Source organism: Anomaloglossus baeobatrachus, chromosome 2 (genome assembly GCF_048569485.1).
Source record: "Anomaloglossus baeobatrachus isolate aAnoBae1 chromosome 2, aAnoBae1.hap1, whole genome shotgun sequence".
Classification (NCBI taxonomy): domain Eukaryota; kingdom Metazoa; phylum Chordata; class Amphibia; order Anura; family Aromobatidae; genus Anomaloglossus; species Anomaloglossus baeobatrachus.
In genome coordinates, this window is record NC_134354.1 from 424060853 (window position 1) to 424081382 (window position 20530).

The 20530-nt window shown below is 44.0% G+C and overlaps 1 protein-coding gene across 1 annotated transcript in view; it reads right to left on the reverse strand.

Moving 5' to 3' along the window:
* LYPLA2 (lysophospholipase 2) overlaps positions 1 to 20530 on the reverse strand; it is a 45884-nt gene that overhangs the window by 17190 nt on the left and 8164 nt on the right. The window contains exons 3-7 of the mRNA XM_075334153.1: positions 18164 to 18229; positions 18036 to 18083; positions 17877 to 17947; positions 10750 to 10823; positions 9125 to 9226 (exon numbers count right to left, since the gene is read on the reverse strand). Of these exons, the coding sequence (XP_075190268.1) occupies positions 9125 to 9226; positions 10750 to 10823; positions 17877 to 17947; positions 18036 to 18083; positions 18164 to 18229 (361 nt within the window). The remainder of the gene's footprint in view (positions 1 to 9124; positions 9227 to 10749; positions 10824 to 17876; positions 17948 to 18035; positions 18084 to 18163; positions 18230 to 20530) is intronic.

Here is a 20530-nt window from a genome sequence, read left to right on the forward strand (position 1 = left end):
TACCACTGGCTGGATCAAGCTCCTCCAGTCATTGGGGAATATAGGAATAGATTTAATGCTATACTTCGGCTGGAGAGGGGTGTACATCTTAAACAAAATGCCTTAAAGAAATTATACAAGAGCTGGGGGACATTGTTGGATACCCAAGGCCTCCCCTCCTCGGTGCAGCTTCAGGACAGTGTTGGGAGACAAGGTCCTTGGTCTTATAACTGGTTAATATTTATCGGAGTGGGTTAGGAATGTGTATATAATGTAAAATATATGGGATGGATTGGTAAACTGTGTATAAGAATTAATGACACGGGTAAAATAATGCAACAGATTTAAAATCTGTATCTTGGAATTGTACTCTAGGTGTAGACCACAGGGGCACTGTTCATTGTTGGGTTCAGTTGATATATGTACATGTATGGGTTTTTTTTTTGTGGAAACGTATTTTATTATCCTTCTGTTTGATCTTGTTGGTTTAATAAAAATGAACCAGATTTAAAAAAAAAAAAAAAAAAGTAATCCTGGCCAAAATATTTACACTAAACAGGGATGGACAGCATGTTGTAGACTTTAGCCTTAATCAAAATACTTAAAGGAGTTCTCTAAGAAATATAATAAAATAAATACACATTTAAATTATCATTTTCTAAATACCTTTATTTTGCAAAATGGTACTCTTTATCTACTGCACTTGGTCAGGATTTCAAAAATGGCAACTGCCAGTACATGCAGTACAAAGTGTCAGGCATGAGACAGACCAATTAGAGCAGAACTGGACCGGAAGGGACCAGAAGGTAACTTGATGCCTAGACACTGTAAACGAGGTTTCTCTTTCTCTTCACTTTCACCTCAATAATACTTCACTTTCTACTTATTCCCCTGATCCCTTAACTCCGTAATGATCTGGTCATCTCTCCCTCCATCCTCCCCACCCATCTTACCCTCTCCTCAGATCTGTTCCTCCACATAAAATCCTGTGTCTCTAGACACACACAGTCTCATGGCCTCTCCTGCTCTCACCTACTAACACTCTTGCCGATTCTCCTCATTGCTGGATCCTGGCCCTCCTTACCATATTCCCACATTCACTTCTAACCTCCATCCACAATCTATCACAAATTTTTGCAACCTCTCTAAACTTATTTATTCAGCCCCCACTCCCCCAGTCGTTCTAACAGGAGCCCTATGGAACGCTCGCTCTGTCTGCAATAAACTTTCCTATATTCATGATATTTTCATCCCTAATAAACTTCCTCGGCATTACTGAAACTTCGCTCACCCCCTCTCACACAGCCTCTCCCGCTGCACTTTCTTATGGTGGTCTCCATCTCTCTCATAGCCACAGGCCCAGTAACAAGCATGGTGGAGGAGTTTATTTTCTCTTGTCCGAAAAATGCTTCTTCACCCCCACAACCGCTACCACACTCAGTTACTCTTCCCTCTTTTGAAGTGCATCCCGTCCACATTTACTCCCACTTCAACCTCCAACCGGATGTCATTCACTGCCCCCCTGGGCTGTCCGCCACCTTTCTTAACCACTTCACCACCTGGCTACTTCATTTCCTTTCCACTGACATCTCCACCATCATCATGGGAGACACTAACATCCTCCGTTGACACTTACCACTCATCGGTCTCTAAACTTCTAAACACACTTCCTCCTTCGGTCTCACTCTATAGCCCTCTGCAACTAATCACAAAGATGTCCACACGCTGGACCTCATCTTCACTCACCTCTGTTCCTATCTAACCTCTCAAACTCATCACATCCTAGTCACATTCTCTTACCTTTCTTCTCTAAGTACACAACCTCCCCTCCCCAAACTTTCATACCCACACAGAAATCTCAACCATCTTGATTTACACTCACTTTCACAGTCCCTTCTCCCTCTTGCAGACATTGCTTCTTTACACGATGCAGATTCTGCTGTCACTTTATACCACCACAATCTCTGCAGCTCTCGAATTGGCTGTCCCCCTTACGCATACCAAAACAAGAACGATCAACAGTTAACCTTGGTACACGATTGCTGAAGACGGGCTTCCAGGATTGCTGAGTGAAGATGGAAGCGGTCTCATTCCACAGAGCACTTTATCACATACAAAACAGTCCCTCACCACTTTCAAGTCTGCACTAACTGCTGCAAAACAAACCTACTTCTCATCCCTCCTATCCTCCCAATCTCACAATCCTAAACAGCTTTGAACTCTGTCTGTCCCCCGGCACCACCTTCCACTCCTCTCACTGAAGACTTTGCCTTTTTCTTCTTCAAGCAGAAGATTGACAATATCAGAGCAAGTTTAGGCCCACAATCCCCACAGCCCCTCCTGATAACTACTTAGCCCTCTTACTCAAAATCCAGCTTCTCCACCATGACAGAAGATAATCTTTCTTCTCTACTCTCAAGTTCACATCTCACCACCTGTCCACTTGACCGCCTTCTATTCCACCTCATCCCCAATCTCACCACAGTATTCATCTCAACTCTAACCCATCTCGAATAACTGGTGTATTCCCTTCATGCTTTAAACTCACCTCCATCACACCCATGCTCAACAAAACCCTCCCTTGACCCTTCCATTGTGTCGAACTGTCGGTCTATATCCCTTCTTTGCTATACCTCAAACCTACAGGAACAGCATGTCCATTTTGAACAGTCCTCACATCTCTCTTGCTGTTCCCTCTTTGACCGCTACAATACAGCTTCCGACTGCATCATTCCACTGAAAATGTCCTAATGACCTACTACCGCCAAAGCCAAGCGACACTACTCTGGCGTCCTCTGTCTTTGACACAGTGGACCATTCCCTTCTACTACAGATTTTCACATCTCTGGGCATCACAGACTTGGCCCTATCTTGGATCTCCTCATACTTAACTGACCAAAGTTTCAGCATCTCCCACCACATCCTCATCTTGCCCCCTATCTGTCAATGTCCCCCAAGGTTCAGTTCTTGGACCACTATTGTTCTCAATCTACACCTTCAGCCTGGGACAGCTCAAAGTCCCACAGCTTTCAGCATCACCTCTACGCTGATAGATCTACCTCTCTAGACCTGACATCACCTCCTTACTAACCAGAAGCCCACAAGGTTTGTCTGCTATTTCATCCTTTTTCTCTGCTTGATTTCTAAAACTGAACATGAACAAAACAGAATTCATTATCTTTCCTCCTCCCTATCCATCAAAGTCAATGGCTGCTCACTCTACCCAGTTCCATATGCTCACTGCCTAAGGGTAACACTTGACTCTGCTCTCTGCTTCAAGCCACACATCCAAGCCCTCTTCACTTCTTACCGCCCCCAACTCGAAAATATTTCCCTTATTCGTACATTCTTTTCCCAAGAAGCTGCAAAAAAACGCTAGTGCATGCCCTTATCTCCTGCCTGGACTATTGCAACCCCTTGCTCTGTGGCCTCCCTACTAACAGTTTTGCACCCCTACAATTTATTCTAAACTATGCTGCCCGACTAATCCACCTGTCCCCCTGCTACTACTCTTCTCTACCAATCCAGTCACTGGCTTCCCATTGCCCAACGACTCCAATTCAAAACCCTAACCATGCCCTACAAATCCATCTACAACCTGTCTCCTCCATACATCTGTGACCTAGTCTCCCGGGACTTACCTGCACGCAACCTTTGATCCTGACAAGATCATCTCTACTCCCCTTGCGTCTCCTCTTCCACAATCGCATCTAAGATTTCTCCCGTGCATTCCTCATACTGTGGAACCCTGTGCCACAACATATCCAATTCTCGACTATCTTGAAAAGCTTCAAAACGAACGTGGAGACCCACCTCTTCCGACAAGCCTACAACCTGCAGTAAAACTCTGTCCTCCATAGGGCTGCAAGAGCACCTCCACCCTCACGTACTGAATCTTCACCCATCTTTTGTAGACTGTGAGCCGTCGTGGGCAGGGTTCTCTTTTCTCCTGTACCTCTCTGTGCCTGGTTTTATTTATGATTATTGTACTTGTCTCTATTGTGTATACCCCATTTCACATGTCGCGCCATGGAATAAATGGCGCTATAACAGTAGTAATAATAATAATAATAATAATAATAATAACAACAAAAAAACCACAACAACAACCAGGCTGACTGAAATGGATGTTCATCCTCAGTCAGCTAAAGAATGGTGTTTATGTTCTGCTTTAGTCCAGCACCGCTCAGTATCCTGTAAGGTTGACTGAACAGAGGAATGTGCAGTTATGATGCCTGACCAGACACTGCTCTGACGTGACCTCTCTTGTTCTTCACGCTGTCCTTCCTAAAGCGTGTTCTCAACTCTATGACATGTTATGATTGATGGCGCTAGATAAAGAATACTTTTTTATTCTAAAATAAACGTTTTTAGAAAAATATTTAATACTTAAAATGTATTTATTTTATTAAATTTATTGGAGAACCCCTTTAAAGAGTCAATCTGTTTCCTCTGCTTTTGTCATTACATATAGAAACAAAAAAAAGCTACCAAATCAAACCACTAAGATACTAAAATATGGGTGAATCACATTTCTGGGAGTAGTGCCATGCACATAATTAATTATTTCAACTTTACATTCGCTCTTAAGGTTAAAAAAATAGCTTTACTTGCCTAAGCTTGCCATAACAGTGACCGCAGAGTTAACTTGTCAAAAACTGCACTGTATGGGATCTGTATTTGTCAGTGTATATACATACATGTGTACAAAACCATCATACTAGAGATTTCACCTTTTAGACCATTTTTTAAAAGGGAATTCTGTTAGCATAGAATGATTGTTCAAATCAAGTACAGGTGCATCATGGTTTCCAGGAGTTACCTTTTAGCTGTGACATTGGGTTAGCCTCTTTTCATTCATCTAAGAATCCAACTATTTCTTGATCCCGCATATAATAGCAGGGACTAGTGACCATCTTCTGATCCCCTCAAGTAACAGCGGACTTATTCCATATTTCATCTATTATTACTTACAGCAAAGATGGAACTGCAGCTGTACATTACCTAGGCCAAAAACTACTATTCCATCAGAATACAGCTAAGCCCCCACTAGGTGGTGGCATCACAGGTTCAGGAGGAGCAAATCACACACACACTTCCAAAACATGGAGAGGGCGATTGCTAGATGGTAAAACTGCACACCAATTGCTTGCATAGAGCACTGTTCACACTTGCAGATGCACAGTCACAACCCCGCAGCCTATTAGGTGACTCCCATACTATTAGATCAGGCGGACTGCCAAGCCGTACTCCATCTGTGCATCATACAGGGACAGGAACGCTAATATGCAAGGCCTAACAAAAAGGGGCCTGGCTGTATCCTGTACAAAAAAAATATAAGGTTTTTAGTTGGCGTTATGGCCATAAGACGGAAGCCTACAACCCTTGTCACGGGAACCTCATGCTTGTATGTCCCTACACTATATAATAAAAAAAAGCAACAAAAAAGAGGAATAAATATCATTACTTACAGCAAAGATGGAACTGCAGCTGTACATTACCTAGGCCGTGACGAGGGTTTTAGGCTTCCGTCTTATGGCCATAACACCAACTAAAAACCTTATATTTTTTGTACAGGATGCAGCCAGGCCCCTTTTTGTTAGGCCTTGCATATTAGAGTTCCTGTCCCTGTATGATGTACAGTTGAGTACAGCTTGGCAATCCGCCTGATCTAATAGTATGTGCATCGCCTAATAGGCTGCAGATTTGTGGCTGTGCATCTGCAAGTGTGAACAGAGCTCTATGCAAGCCATCAGTGTGTAGTTTTACCAACAAGCAATCGCCCCCTCCAATGTTTGGAAGTGTGTGTATGATTTGCTCCTCCTTCACCTGTGATGCCTCCACCTAGTGTATCCTGCTGGTGTAGTAGTTTTTGGAGTAGGTAATGTACAGCTGCAGTTCCATCTTTGCTGTAAGTAATGATATTTATTCTTCTTTTCTTATAACATATTTCATCTATTACATACACAAGCGAGTGTTTTCTCACGTTTCCACTATGGAGTGAACATAATAGATAGTACTTCTATGCCACTTTTCCCTTGCTTTCTTCATACTACAAAACAAAGCCCCTGATCTTCATATTGGTGCCACTTTTCCTTCAGATACACACAACTTCTTCCATTGATCTTATGGTATTATTCTAAATTATTCTATACAGATAAACTATCTGATGAAGGTCAGCCTGATGACCGAAAAATTGAATTAAACTGACCTATCAACTGAATTATCTACTGTGAACATTAAAAATTATTTTTCTAACAAAAATGGGAGTGCCTGGTTTAAATTACTTTCTTTATGTAGGGTAAAACTGACCTGGTAATATAATTTCCAAAGTCAGCTTGAGGTCGGAGATACCAAACATGCATTACTTCTTTTTATTAGTGACTGCTTATTTTTTTGCATCCTGAGCAGACATGTTTAATTATACTATTTTTTGGGTAGATGCGATGTTCAAATTGCCTGTTACAGCAGTATTGAGGCGAACCCCAATTTTTTTCTCGTTACGCCCTTTACCGATCACTCATTTATTGTCTATTTTGATAGATCAGACATTTTTGAAAGCTGCAATATTAATTTTTTTTAAAAAAAAAAAACACAACTTTTTAATTGATTTTACTAGACCCCTTAGGGGACTTTATGCCTGCACTCTCTGATCGCTTTTGCTGTTCAGAGCAATGCTTCAGCATCCCCCTGAACAGCAGAAATGCTGATCTCCTGTGAACGCCGGCATTAACAGGAACTTTGTCATGACAGCGACAGGGGTCATGAGCTGATCCCCGGCTGTTATGACAACCCATTGGTGCACTGTGATCACGTCAATGGGAGCAGGAAATGTTAGATCGAGCTATCTAGTTAACAGGCGCAGGTGGATCCCAGATTTACCCGTGCCCGCCTAGTGGTGCAATGATGCCCCGAGCAAATTGTACTTGGTTTGAACAGTCATTCTCTGCTAACAGACTCCCTGTAAAAGAGGTCAAGGCCTCAATCACACATCAGTATTTTTGCATGAGTGTATGTATGCCAAAGGCAGAACTTACAGACAAACTATAATAGAAATATTGACACCTGTTCTGTAGATACTCCTGGTTTTGGCATACAAATAATGAAGAAATACTCATCAAAATGACTGTTCATGCCAAAGCTAGGTGTGTCAAGCAGTTCACCAAGCCTTCCCACCTACATGTGCATATTAGCTACCTACTCCTCTAGCTCTTGCAAATCCAGAATGGTCAGATCCAGAGAAAGGAGTGTGGGAATAGATGCAAAACGAGTAGATGGGGAAGGGTCACCGATTTGTTTATCCAAGCCAAAGGTGAGCCAAGCTCCTACGCTAAATACTTTGTACTGACACACTCCATGCTCAGACATTTTACCCCGTACCACCGCAACTCTAGGTACTCCCCTGAGGGTAAAAAGGCAATTATGGTAATATCTGTTCTGAAAGATCTCCCAGATCATACAATCAAAAAAATGTGATGTTTATATAGTGTTTAGTATATAGCTACGGTGGAGTTTCCTTCAAATAGAAGATGAAAGAGGACTTCCTTCAAATATATAATCCCTTTCTTTTCACTAGAGCAGTGTTTCTCAACTCCAGTCCTCAAGACCCACCAACAGATCATGTTTTCAGGTTTTCCTCAGTATTAGGCCTTGTGCGCACTGGGAAATGAAATGTCCTTGAGAAAATTCCGCATGGTCTCAAAGATTACCGCACCCGCGGTAAAAAACCGCGGGAAACCGCACCCGAAAACCGCATGCGGTTTGACCGCGGTATTATTCGCGGTATTGCCGCGGTTTTGCCGCGTGCGGGTTGGGATGTGCTTTATTGCATTCAATGCAATAAAGCACATTGAAAAAAAAAAAAAAAAGTCATTTAATTCTGAGATAGTAGATAGATAGACAGAAGAATAGATAGAGGGATAGATAGAGGGATAGAGGACAGATCCCTGCATTTCCCACGGTCGGCAGTGAGTTCACATTACCGGCCGTGGGAAATGACCGGTAATTACCTCTGCTGTCTGTTGCTTTCATTCAGCGCTATGTCTGTGACAGTTGCGGCTGGATGTAAGCAGCGCAGGACCTGTGGATTACGCCGGAGCTTTGGTGCGGGAGGGGTTAATAAAATGGTGAACGAGGCTTGTTTGTTTTATTTAAAATAAAGGATTTTTCGGTGTCTGTTTTTTTCACTTTACTTACGGGTTGATCATGTCAGCTGTCACATAGACGCTGCCATGATCAAGCCTGGAGTTAATGGCGGTGGTCCCCCACCATCATTAACCCCTTGTATTACCTTGCTGCCACTGCTACACGGCGGCAAGAAGAGCCGGGGAAACGCCGGTATTGCCGCATAATGCATGCGACAGTCCCGGGGCAGCTGCGGCTGATATTCTCGGCTGCGGGAGGGGGAGTGAGGCGGGGGACATTAACCCTGCCCCTCTCCCTCCCCAGCCTGAGAATACCGGGCCGCCGCTGTGTGCTTACCTCGGCTGGAAGGTAAATATACAGCGGAGCCCACGTTCTTTGTTTTCTATATTTCCGTTTTCTTTCTATGTGTGTTCTATGTGTCTGTGTTCTATGTCTGTGATGTCTGTGTGTGTCTGTGTGTGTGCAAAACCGCAGACAAGCGATGTACATTACCTGAGGTAAACTGCGAAATACCGCAGGGAATAACGCAGGAAAACGCAGTGAACCGCACAGAATTTGCTGCCTGCGTTATTCCCTGCGGGATTTCATGATTAACATTGGAGTCAATGGAGTGAAATCCCACAGCGATGTGCGGAAAAGAAGTGACATGCACTTGTTTTTGCTGCGGGATTCCCGCAGCAAAACATGCAGCTGTCAAATTCCGCCCAGTGCGCACAGGATTTTTTTTCTCCATAGGATTTGCTGATGATTCACTGCAGAGATGTTATGAACATTTTCTGCAGCGAAACATGCAGCAAATCCGCGAAAAATCCGCGGCAAAATCCGGTAAGTGCGCACATAGCCTTAGACAGGAAATAATTCCATCAACTGTGTAACATTAAGGAAATCCTGAGAACCTGATGGAGGAAAACCTGAAAACATGATCTGTTGGTGGGTCTTGAGGACTACTGTTGAGAAACACTGCACTAGAGCTTTTCTATAAGGTTTACTCAAATTTCACCTGAGGGAAAGTCTTGTGCAGCGGCAGCCAGCAGCTAAGAGCCACAATTCCAGCAAGTTTGTGTTGACAGGTCAGGGCAGTATACAAGGACAGGGCACCTCCCTGGAAAAAAGAGAAAATTCAGAGATGGTGACCTCTTCCTCAATACAACTACAAAGGATCAAAATACAAAACCGCACAATAGATTAGTGTCAGCACTTTATGCAAACCTTCCTTAGCCTGTTTCTAGACATCACGCAGCTTGGTAGCTGTGACAAGTTTTATACTAGACATACACCATAAACCAAAACGAGAACATAGGAATTCACAATGAAAGCGAAAAGTGGGAGAGAAAGCAGTCAGCACAAGGTTACGAGTACTCAACACACATATGGAGCAGTCACATGGCATCTGTGAATCAGAGCAAAATACTAACAATGTGTATATATTAGTGATGGGCAGATCGTAACTACGCGTGCTTCAATAATGCTTACCGAATACCGAGTACTATTGCAGTATTCTTCAAGAAAAAAATGCTCGGGTTCCCCATTGACTTGCATTAGGTTCCTAATTCGTGACGAATACTGGAATAGTACTATGCGTTCATTCCGAATAATCCGAACGTGTGCGTCTTATGGTCCGAATGTGGCTGCGGGGAATGTGGGTCATCGGGGGCACGAGCAGGCTGTAGCAGCGCCTGCCGTGACCACGTGGACCCGCTCATTTAATATGCACGCCCATCATCCCGCCCATCATCTCTCAGCGCTGAAGCCACTGCTGACAGGTGGTCAGGGTGATGGGCGGGGGATAAACAGCCGGCCCGCATGATCACCCCTGGCAACTACGGCCTGAGTGATCATGTGCGGCTGTATTCACTGCTCCCCGCGCATCATAATCAGCGCGGGGAGCAGTGAATCAGTGTACAGTACTCACCATTCCCCTGCAGCATCGCTCGTCCTCCCGTCTGTGTCAGCGGCAGCACCGTTGAGTGGAGCCGTTCCCGTTACCCTGCTGCATCTCCTGTGTCTGTGCCGGCGGCTAGGTGGAGACTAGCGGCGCGCACAGCGATGACGTCATCGCTGTGCGCACGTGTCCAACCGCAGCCGCCGTCAGGCGCACCACTCCGGGGAAGGGGGGGGGGGGGAAGGACAGGGAACAGGCGCACCACTCCGGCTTGACAGGCACACCACTCCGGGGTGGGGGGGGGGACAGGCGCACCACTCCGGGGGGGGGGGGGGGGGGAGGGGTGGACAGGCGCACCACTCCGGGGGGGGGCGTCAGACAGGCGCACTACTCGGGGGGGGGGGGGGGGGTGTCAGACAGGCGCACTACTCGGGGGGGGGGGGGTGTCAGACAGGCGCACCACTCCGGGGGGGGGGTGTCAGACAGGCGCACCACTCCGGGGGGGGGGGGGGGGTGAAGTCAGGCGCACCAACTCGGGGGGGGGGGGGGGGGGGGGTTGGACGGGACACAGGCGCACCAACTCGGGGGGGGGAACAGGCGCACCACTCATCTTTATTACATCAAACTCAAACTTTGTGCAATCGATTATATTTGCCAAAACGGATACATAACAAATATTGTGCTATAGGTGACATTCACGTGTAATGTAGCAGAAGACCAATTTATGCATGCTAGGTAAGTACCTGTGAAAATCCTCCAAGGACAATCCTATTAGCTGGAATTCCGTTCTTCACCTCGTGTTCAATTATACTTTTAACTGAAAAAAAAAAACAAAGAAAAGTAAAGTAGAAAACAGAGACATGTCAATTGTTTTTGCCATTTGGGTTTTGCACTGCAAAGCTGAGTTTTTGACCAAAGTTCTGCAACAAAAAGGCTGCAGTTTGAACTGCATAGTGCGGACAAGAATCCCAAATTCCCATAGACTTTGCTTGAAAAGCTGAACACTACCATTTTGGCATTAAACGCTGCAGTTGAAAAAGCAGCAAAAAAGCAGGTAAAAAGCAAAGTGCGGTCGCACCCTTACTCAAATCTTGGTAAAAAGCATGGATGAAGGAAGACGTGGGCAGTGTTATGGAAGATGGCCATAAAACAACACTCAACGGTTCCAGATACAGTATGACATGGAACCACGTCCCTTATCGGTAGATCACATCCACATATCATAGTAATCAATGATACACATGACCAAAACATTTACAACAGAACAAACAATGAAGTAATAAAAAAAGTCATAAAAAGAGAAAGATCATTTTTACCACTGAGAGCTAACGGATTGATGCGTCTCACACATGTGGTTAAGCCCTTAACGACCATGGGCAGCAATATTACAAAAAAACCTAAAAAGTTCAAATCACCCCCCTTTCGCCCCATTTAAAATTAAAGGGTTAAAAAAATAAAAAATACACACACATTTGGTATCGCCGCGTTCAGAAACGCCTGATCAAAATCTAAAATCATATAATCTGATCAGTAAACGGCGTAGCAGCAAAAAAATTCCAAACGACAAAATTAAGTTTTTTTTGTCGCCACAACTTTTTCGCAAAATGCAATAACAGGCGATCAAAGTGTAGCATCTGCGCAAAAATGGTACAGTTAAAAAAAGTCAGCTCGAGACGCAAAAAATAAGCCGTGACTGAGCCATAGATCCCGAAAAATGAGCGCTACGGGTCACGGAATATGGCGTAAAACGTGCGCCACTTTTTTCGGACAAACTTCCGTATTTTTTAAAACCCTTATATAAAAGTAAACCTATACATGTTTGGTGTCTACGAACTCGCACTGACCTGAGGCATCACACCCACACAACAGTTTTACCATATAGTGAACACTGAGTAAAATATCTCAAAAACAATAGTGCCTTCGCACTTTTGCAATTTTTCTACAGTTTTCCAGTACACTATATGGTAAAACTTATGGTTTCATTTAAAAGTACAGCTCGTTCTGGAAAAATAAAAAAAAAAAAAAAAAAAAGTTACGTCTCAGAAGAAGAATGGCGAAAAAAAAAAATGGAGAGTGAAAAATCGGCCGGTCGTGAAGGGGTTAATCTAGGTGATTTAAAATGTTCCACAAATCTCACATATGAAAGGTCTAATTGTTTTGCCAATGCAGAAAAAAAAAACAAAAAACACAAGGGCAAAAAAATAACAAACCACAAATTTTGTCTTACAAGTAATACACTGGTAAACCCAATTGAATTTCGGACCTTTAAGCAGAGTGGTTATACTTCCAGAATGAACAAAAAGAGAGAAGACAGTAGACCCTGCGATCATACTTACCAGACGCCGACTGGGAGCAGTAGAACACATCAAGGACCTGCGGCAGAACGAACACACACACACACACACCTTCTGGGCAGCATAAGGACCTGCGAGGCTGTGCAGCGGAGTGGCAGGACCTGTGGGTGGAACGCATGGAGGACCAAGTGGTGGAACGTATCATAGAGACAAGAGAGCAGAGAGTCCCCTGCTGGCTGGAAGCAAGTGGTATCACCGTATGTGGTGAGTGTGTGCACGCACGATTGTATGTGCGATCTCGTGTGTGTATGCGGTCTAATGTGTGAGTGTGTCAGTCAGAAGTGTGTGTGGGTGTGTGTGTGTGGTCTAATGTGTCAATGTCAGTCAGAAGTGTGTGTTCTAATGTGTGAGTGTCAGCCAGAAGAGAGTGTGTATGCAGTCTAATGTGTGAGTGTCAGTCAGAAGAGAGAGCGAGTGTGAGAGCGCGTGTGCGCGTGTGTGTGTGTGTGTGTGTGTGTGTGTGTGTGTGTGTGTGTGTGTGTGTGTGTGTGTGTGTGTGTGTGCCAGAAGCTGGGTAGACAGCATGGAGCATACCCACTAGGAGGTAGACAGCATGGAGCATACCCACTAGGAGCGCCCACCAAAGATCGCAGGAAGACCTGGAGGCACGCAGATGCCCGAAGTCTGGTAAGTATGACAAAACTTTAACAAAAAATCTCAAAGTACAATAAAGACGGACTGAGTGTTGAATACAAATTACAAAAAAAAATAATTTGACAGGGTAGAGAGAGGGTCAGCCGACATGGAACGGGGGCGCCCAAAAAATTATGGTGTCATACCCTCCGTTGTCAGGCAGGAACAAGATCCCTCAGGGCATCATAGGGACCCCATAATAAATTCATTTTTTCCATTCCCCTCTACGGTCCCTGAACTTGTGTTCACTAGCACTGGGTGTCAATATATTATTTTAAACAATTTCAATAAAGAATTTTATTAGAGTCTGAGGTTTTTTCGTGATTTGGGTAAACTTTAACCCAACCACGTTTCCCCGAGAATAAGCTCTCTCCCAAAAATAAGACCTAGCGCTTTTTTGGGGCAAAAAAAATACAAGACAGTGTCTTATTTTTGGGTATAACTGAATGAATTCTTGTAACCATAGGGCCATATTTGAAATTAAATATAAATCTTTTTTCTTTTCTCATTTGAGTTCCTCTTTTTATTCAACAGTTCTAAGAAAAATAATCTTCCCCACCCATGGCCATCATCCATAATGCTGCCCGTGTCCTCCCGCAGCCATGCTTATACCAAGATTTGAATACAAGTATTTATCGGAGGGCGGTGCCATCTTCTTTCATTGTTTTATGCAAGAATGGAGTTATGCCACTGTCAACAGCTAGAGCAGCACCTAAATGGTTTACAGGAGTGGGCTGCATCTGTAAACCCATTGACAATGGACCCACAACACATTCATGGAACTTCCATAACAGCTAGGGCTACACAGACCTACAGGTCTGCCATTTAAATAAGCCCGATTAGGCATTCAATTACACAGGACTAATAGGATGCTTGTCCGTAAAGAGAAGCCTTTACCTCCAAAGCTTTTTTTCCCTCAAACAGCACCAGCATCTTTAGCTTGATTGATAGCTCACTGACTGATGTCTCAGGCAACAGGTAAAAATATCATACAGAAAGCTATGAACCAAGCTATAGTGGCTGGTGCTGTGGTGGGGAAACAACCTGGGGAGGAGGGCTCAGGAAGTGCTCCGTTTCACCCAAAGCATTTAAAGAGATGGTCTTTCAAAGGCCAAAGTAATTTTCATTTAACTCCCTATGGATTTAGTGCCATAATCTAAACTCATTTTTATCATGCTTGCACTTAAATTCCCAAGCCTTCCCTAACTACACTAAATGCTATTGGATTTTGTCCCCGACATCCTCTCTAAAGACGCTTTGTTTGAGAATCACAGTGCATGCAATGATAAACGAAGCGTCATCAGGGGACAAAGGCTACACTCCCTGCCGCAGCCTCTGTCCCCTTCTTGAAACAAACAGCAATTTTCTCAAAACGGTTACCGAGAGCCACATCAATCTTTTGTTGCAGATTACATTCGTCTAGGATTTTACTGACAAAATCACATCACAACCCAACAGCTTGTTACATTGTAGCCATACCCTAATGGTTGCTGCAAATCCAAAAATCACATAAACCCATCAACCAAATTTCCTCACAGAAATTTGCAAACATAGTTGGTTGTGCTACCTTTATGCTACTTGGTGTCAAAAGTTTCCACATAGCCATAGCCGGTTTAATTTACCTGAAAGGGGCTTCATTTATGGTTCTTGAAGAGGTTTGTTAGATAGTGATTTTTTTGGGTGGGTGATATGGGGGGCAGGGAAGGTCTTATTAGGTCTCTAAGTGGCATATTCACTTTGAAGGACCTCTGCAAATTCAGCAGAGGCCGCTCCACCTCTGAATCGGTGTCTGCTTAGCTCGTAACATACAGGATCGCTGCAACAGTCACAACACTGCAGCGGTCCTCTGACTTGTGAACGGAGCAGACATAGCTTTCTGGAGTTGGCACAAAATCTCTAGAGCGGCCTTCGCTGGATCTACGATGGTGCTGGAAAGCGAATATATGCAACTGTTCTTATTTTGAAATCAATAACAAAAAAAAAATATAAATATATAATTTCACTTTCTAGCAACCCCTTTAATACACAAATACTAATCATATAGCACTAGAACTATAAAAGATTTGTTCGCTTCTGCCAAGGGGTTATGGTTATATAAATTAGATTTAGTGTTTTAGATTATAAAAATAAATTATAAAAGCTTAAAAACAATTCTAAAATGAAAAAAATAAGTTTGTTTAAAAGAACTGAGAGTCCTCAGTAGTTGATACCTTTTAATGGCTAACTGAAAAGATGGTAATAATAGCAAGCTTTCCAGACTACTCCGGTCTCTTCTTCAGGCATGGTATAACACAAAATCTGAAGAGTCACATATTTATACACAACAGGACATAGAATAGTGCAGTGAAAAAAAAAAACCCAAAACAAAAAAAAAAAAAAAACCTAAACAAGTCCTGTGAAGCAGAACTATCACTATGGCAAGAGGGCAAACTGTTGTGGCCATAAATATTGTTGTGGTTCATAGATAAGCAGTGTGAAAGTTTTATTGTCCTCTGATTGGAGTGTCAAGAAATCATCATTAAACCTGCAGGCAAGGGGGGTGCAATAGTCATGATGAACAAATCAGACTACATGAAGGAAGCACGCAGACAACTGATGAACACACGCTACTATAAAAAATTGGAGTCTGACCCTACACAGGACTATTACAAGGAACTTAACAAGTTGGCCTCGTCTGTCTGAAATATCCATAAGAACTGATGAACTGATACCGGTGAGTCCAAGAATAGGCACATTCTACATGCTTCCCAAAATTCACAAATCTGGAAACCCAGGAAGAACCATCATTTCATGTGTGGGCACCCTAACTGAACAAGTCTCTGGATGGGTAGAGGGTATCCTTAAACCCTTGGTAAGGGATACAACCAGCTACATCCAGGACACTACTGACCTATTGAAAAAACTATCAGCAATATGTCCTCTACCAGAGGGAACCATCCTTGCCACCATGGATGTGGAATCCTTGTACTCGAATATTCCACACCAGGATGGATTAAATGCTTGCAAAGGTTTCCTGGAAATTACAGGAATTGATGCAGATTCTGTGGTAAAACTTACAAAATTCATCCTCACCCATAATTACTTTGCATTTGACAATAACATATCTACAGGAGACTGGGACTGCAATGGGAAGCAAAATGGCACCACAATAGGCAAATCTTTTCATGGCCAAGCTTGAGAGTGACTTTTTATCCTCCTCTTGTCCTATCACGCCTCTGGCCTACTACCGTTACATTGATGATATTTTAATCATCTGGACAGAGTCTGAGGAGCTGCTGAAGACCTTCCATGAAAATTTTGATCAGTTTCATCCCACCATCAACCTAACACTCAACTACTCCTGCACTGAAATCAACTTTTTGGACACCATCATTAAACTACGGAACAATGAAATAGAGACATCCCTGTACAAGAAGCCAATTGACCGTCCAACATACATGAAATGAGACAGTTTTGATCCAAAACACAAACTCTATAGTATACAGTCAGGCCATCAGGTACAATCGGATATGTTCCAACACTACAGATAGAGACAATCACCTTGAGGGCCTCAGAAAGACCTTTCTGAATCAAGGCTACCACCCAAGAACAATTGAAAACCAGATTACAAGAGCCACCAGAATATCAAGAAACCATCTCCTACATTATAAAATTAAAGAAGAAAACAACCGGGTCCCTCTTGTAATCACCTACAATCCACATCTGGAGGAGTTTAGAGGAGCTGCACGGAAACTACAACCATTACTGCAAAAAGATGCCCGGTTAAAATCTATTTTTCCCAGACTCCCCCCCCCCCCCCCCCCCACTTCTGTGTTTTAGGCAGCCCCCGAATCTAAGAAGCATCATTGTCAGAAGCTCCTTGTCCTCTCCAACAACAGAAACATTTCCCTGCAACCAGAAAAAATGCAAGACCTGTCCATTAATATTGACAACGGACAAGATGAAGATCACATCAGGACTACAAGATCCCAGGTACCTTCAGATGCACCACAACCAATGGGGTGTACTTAATTATATGTACCAAATGTCCAACTGGGGGTCTGTATGTAGGGGAGACAGGACAACAGCTCATGACAAGGATGTATTCTCACCGCCACACAATTAAGAGAAAAAAGGATGGATCTACCTGTGGCCAAACATTTTTGTAACTCAGACCACAGCATTATGGACATGAAATTGCTGGTATTGAAAGGAAACTTCAAGTTCCAAAGAGACAGAGTCTGGGAATACAAACTTATGATGACCTTTGACACATTCAGAGCAGGAATGAATGTGTCTCATGGATTCATGTCTTTTTACATCAGTTAAGAAATGTGCTCCTCAGAGCATCCGGGGGCATCACAGCCCGGACCAGACCTCAATCAGAGGACAATAAAACTTTCACACTGCTTATCTATGAACCACAACAATATTTATGGCCACAACAGTTTGCCCCCTTGCCATAGTGAGAGTTCTGCTTCACAGGACTTGTTTGTTTGTTTTTCACTGCACTATTCTATGTCCTGTTGTGTATAAATATGTGACTCTTCAGATTTTGTGTTATACCATGCCTGATGAAGAGACCTGCGTAGTCTGGAAAGCTTGCTATTACCATCTTTTCAGTTAGCCATTAAAAGGTATCAACCACTGAGGACTTCAGTTTTTTTAAACAAACTTTTTTTTTATCTCTACTGGCTAACACGGTACAAAGATATATTTTACCTGTATTAAAATGAAAAATGTATTTTCTAGCATTAAACGCTTAGATCATAGCGTATTGGCCTCTCCTGGTTGAGAAATACGCGAATGTTCAACCAAGCCAATCATGCATATGTATATGAGGTTGGTAGCGATAGCTGTTGGCAAACAAGCATTTGTGCGATAGCCATTAAAGGTCATCTTACTGCTATCTGAAGCCTTCTTAATGCCTGCCTCATCCTCAGGAGCATCTGGACTCAGGCCCATTAAGTCAAACCTGCCAGAAAAAAAAAAAAAAGGGTTTGTAAGAGGAAGCTTCAGTAATCAGCCAACTGGAAACAAAGCCATGCCGGACACAGACTTACCATGCTGGCATCACCATCTTCATGTTCAGTGTAACAGGAATGCGAGGCCTGCATGTAGTAAAGGTTATAGTCATCAGCCCTTATAGGTAACGCATACATCACCATTACATCCAGCAATTAATACTTACGCATGTGGACATATATATTTCACATGGGGCAGCTTAATTGCAGACAGTGCCTCGGCCCAGCCATGTCTGTAGGTAGAAAAGAGTGATTACAAGAACATGAGAACAGACCTATGACTGTAACCTATAACATGACCTCTCTGGGGGCTGCAGAGCGAGACTTATGTCTGAAATACAGCATGGACCTAGAAGACGGAGCCCGCTAGGCCATCATTCTGCTGCATTAATAATAGGAAGAGGCAGTGGCGGTACCGGGTAGGTCCTAGTTATGTGCACTCATTCAATCCTGCCCTAAAACCTCTTCACGACACATGACGTACTGGATACGTCATGGATCGTGTGAGGTTAAGGCGATCTGCGCACATGTCAGCTGATTTTAACAGCTGACATGTGTGCCTGCTAGGTGCGAGTGGAATCGCGTTTCACCTGTGCCTATTAACCCCTAACATCTCGCTGTCAAAATCTGACAGGGAGATGTAACAGTACGCCACCGTAAGCATAACTTACCAAGCGCCATCGGAAGTCACTTGACATAATCACGTGACGTCCGGTGATTGCCATGGTAGCACAGAGTCATGTGATGATTCCTGGAGCTATCATGAGTCCTTTTCTCTCACTGCCGGCAGACTGTCGTGTGTGAGAACAAAGCAGCTTTTCTCCAGCTCTCAGCTATGTAGCCGTGATATGGAGAAGCAATCAGACTGCTGATCATTATAGTCCACCAAGGGGGCTAGTATAATATAAATAATAAAAAAAGTTAAAAAGTTTTAAAAAGAAAAAAAAAAAACAAAAAACGAAAAGAAGGGAATTTTGTTTACTTACCGTAAATTCCTTTTCTTCTAGCTCCAATTGGGAGACCCAGACAATTGGGTGTATAGCTACTGCCTCCGGAGGCCACACAAAGTATTACACTAAAAAGTGTAAGGCCCCTCCCCTTCTGGCTATACACCCCCCCGTGGGATCACGGGCTCCTCAGTTTTAGTGCAAAAGCAAGAAGGAGGAAAGCCAATAACTGTTTTAAAGACAAATTCAATCCGAGGAACAACATCGGAGAACTGAACTCTTCAACATGAACAACATGTGCACCCGAAAAAACAAAATCCCTAAGAAAACAGGGCGGGTGCTGGGTCTCCCAATTGGAGCTAGAAGAAAAGGAATTTACGGTAAGTAAACAAAATTCCCTTCTTTGTCGCTCCTAATTGGGAGACCCAGACAATTGGGACGTCCAAAAGCAGTCCCTGGGTGGGTAAAAGAATACCGTGTGATAGGGCCGTCAAACAGCCCTTTCCTACAGGTGGGCCACCGCCGCCTGAAGGACTTGTCTACCTAGGCTGGCATCCGCCGAAGCGTAGGTATGCACCTGATAATGCTTGGTAAAAGTGTGCAGACTCGACCAGGTAGCCGCCTGGCACACCTGCTGAGCCGTAGCCTGGTGCCGTAATGCCCAGGACGCACCCACGGCTCTGGTAGAATGGGCCTTCAGTCCTGATGGAATCGGAAGCCCAGCAGAACGGTAGGTGTGAAGAATTGGTTCCTTGATCCACCGCGCCAGGGTGGATTTGGAAGCTTGCGACCCCTTACGCTGACCAGCGACAAGGATAAAGAGTGCATCCGAGCGGCGCAGGGACGCCGTGCGTGAAATGTAGATCCTGAGTGCTCTCACCAGATCCAATAAATGCAAACCTTTTTCAAATTGGTGAACTGGATGCGGACACAAAGACGGTAAAGTGATATCCTGGTTGAGATGAAAGGAGGATACCACCTTAGGAAGAAATTCTGGAATTGGACGCAGAACTACCTTGTCCTGGTGAAATACTAGGAAGGGAGATCTGCATGATAACGCCGCCAGCTCGGACACTCTCCGAAGAGACGTGACCGCCACTAGAAAGGCCACTTTCTGTGAAAGACGAGAAAGGGAAACATCCTTCAAAGGCTCGAAAGGCGGCTTCTGGAGAGCAATTAGGACCTTGTTCAGATCCCAGGGCTCCAACGGCCGCTTGTAAGGGGGGACGATATGACAAACCCCTTGCAGGAACGTGCGTACCTGAGGAAGTCGCGCTAGGCGCTTCTGAAAAAATACGGATAGCGCGGAGACTTGACCTTTAAGGGAGCCGAGCGACAAACCTTTTTCCAACCCAGACTGCAGGAAGGAAAGAAAAATAGGCAATGCAAATGGCCAGGGAGAAACTCCCTGAGCAGAGCACCAAGATAAGAATATCTTCCACGTCCTGTGGTAGATCTTGGCGGAGGATGGTTTCCTAGCCTGTCTCATGGTGGCAACCACTTCATGAGATAAACCTGAGGCCGCTAGGATCCAGGACTCAATGGCCACACAGTCAGGTTCAGGGCCGCAGAATTCAGATGGAAAAA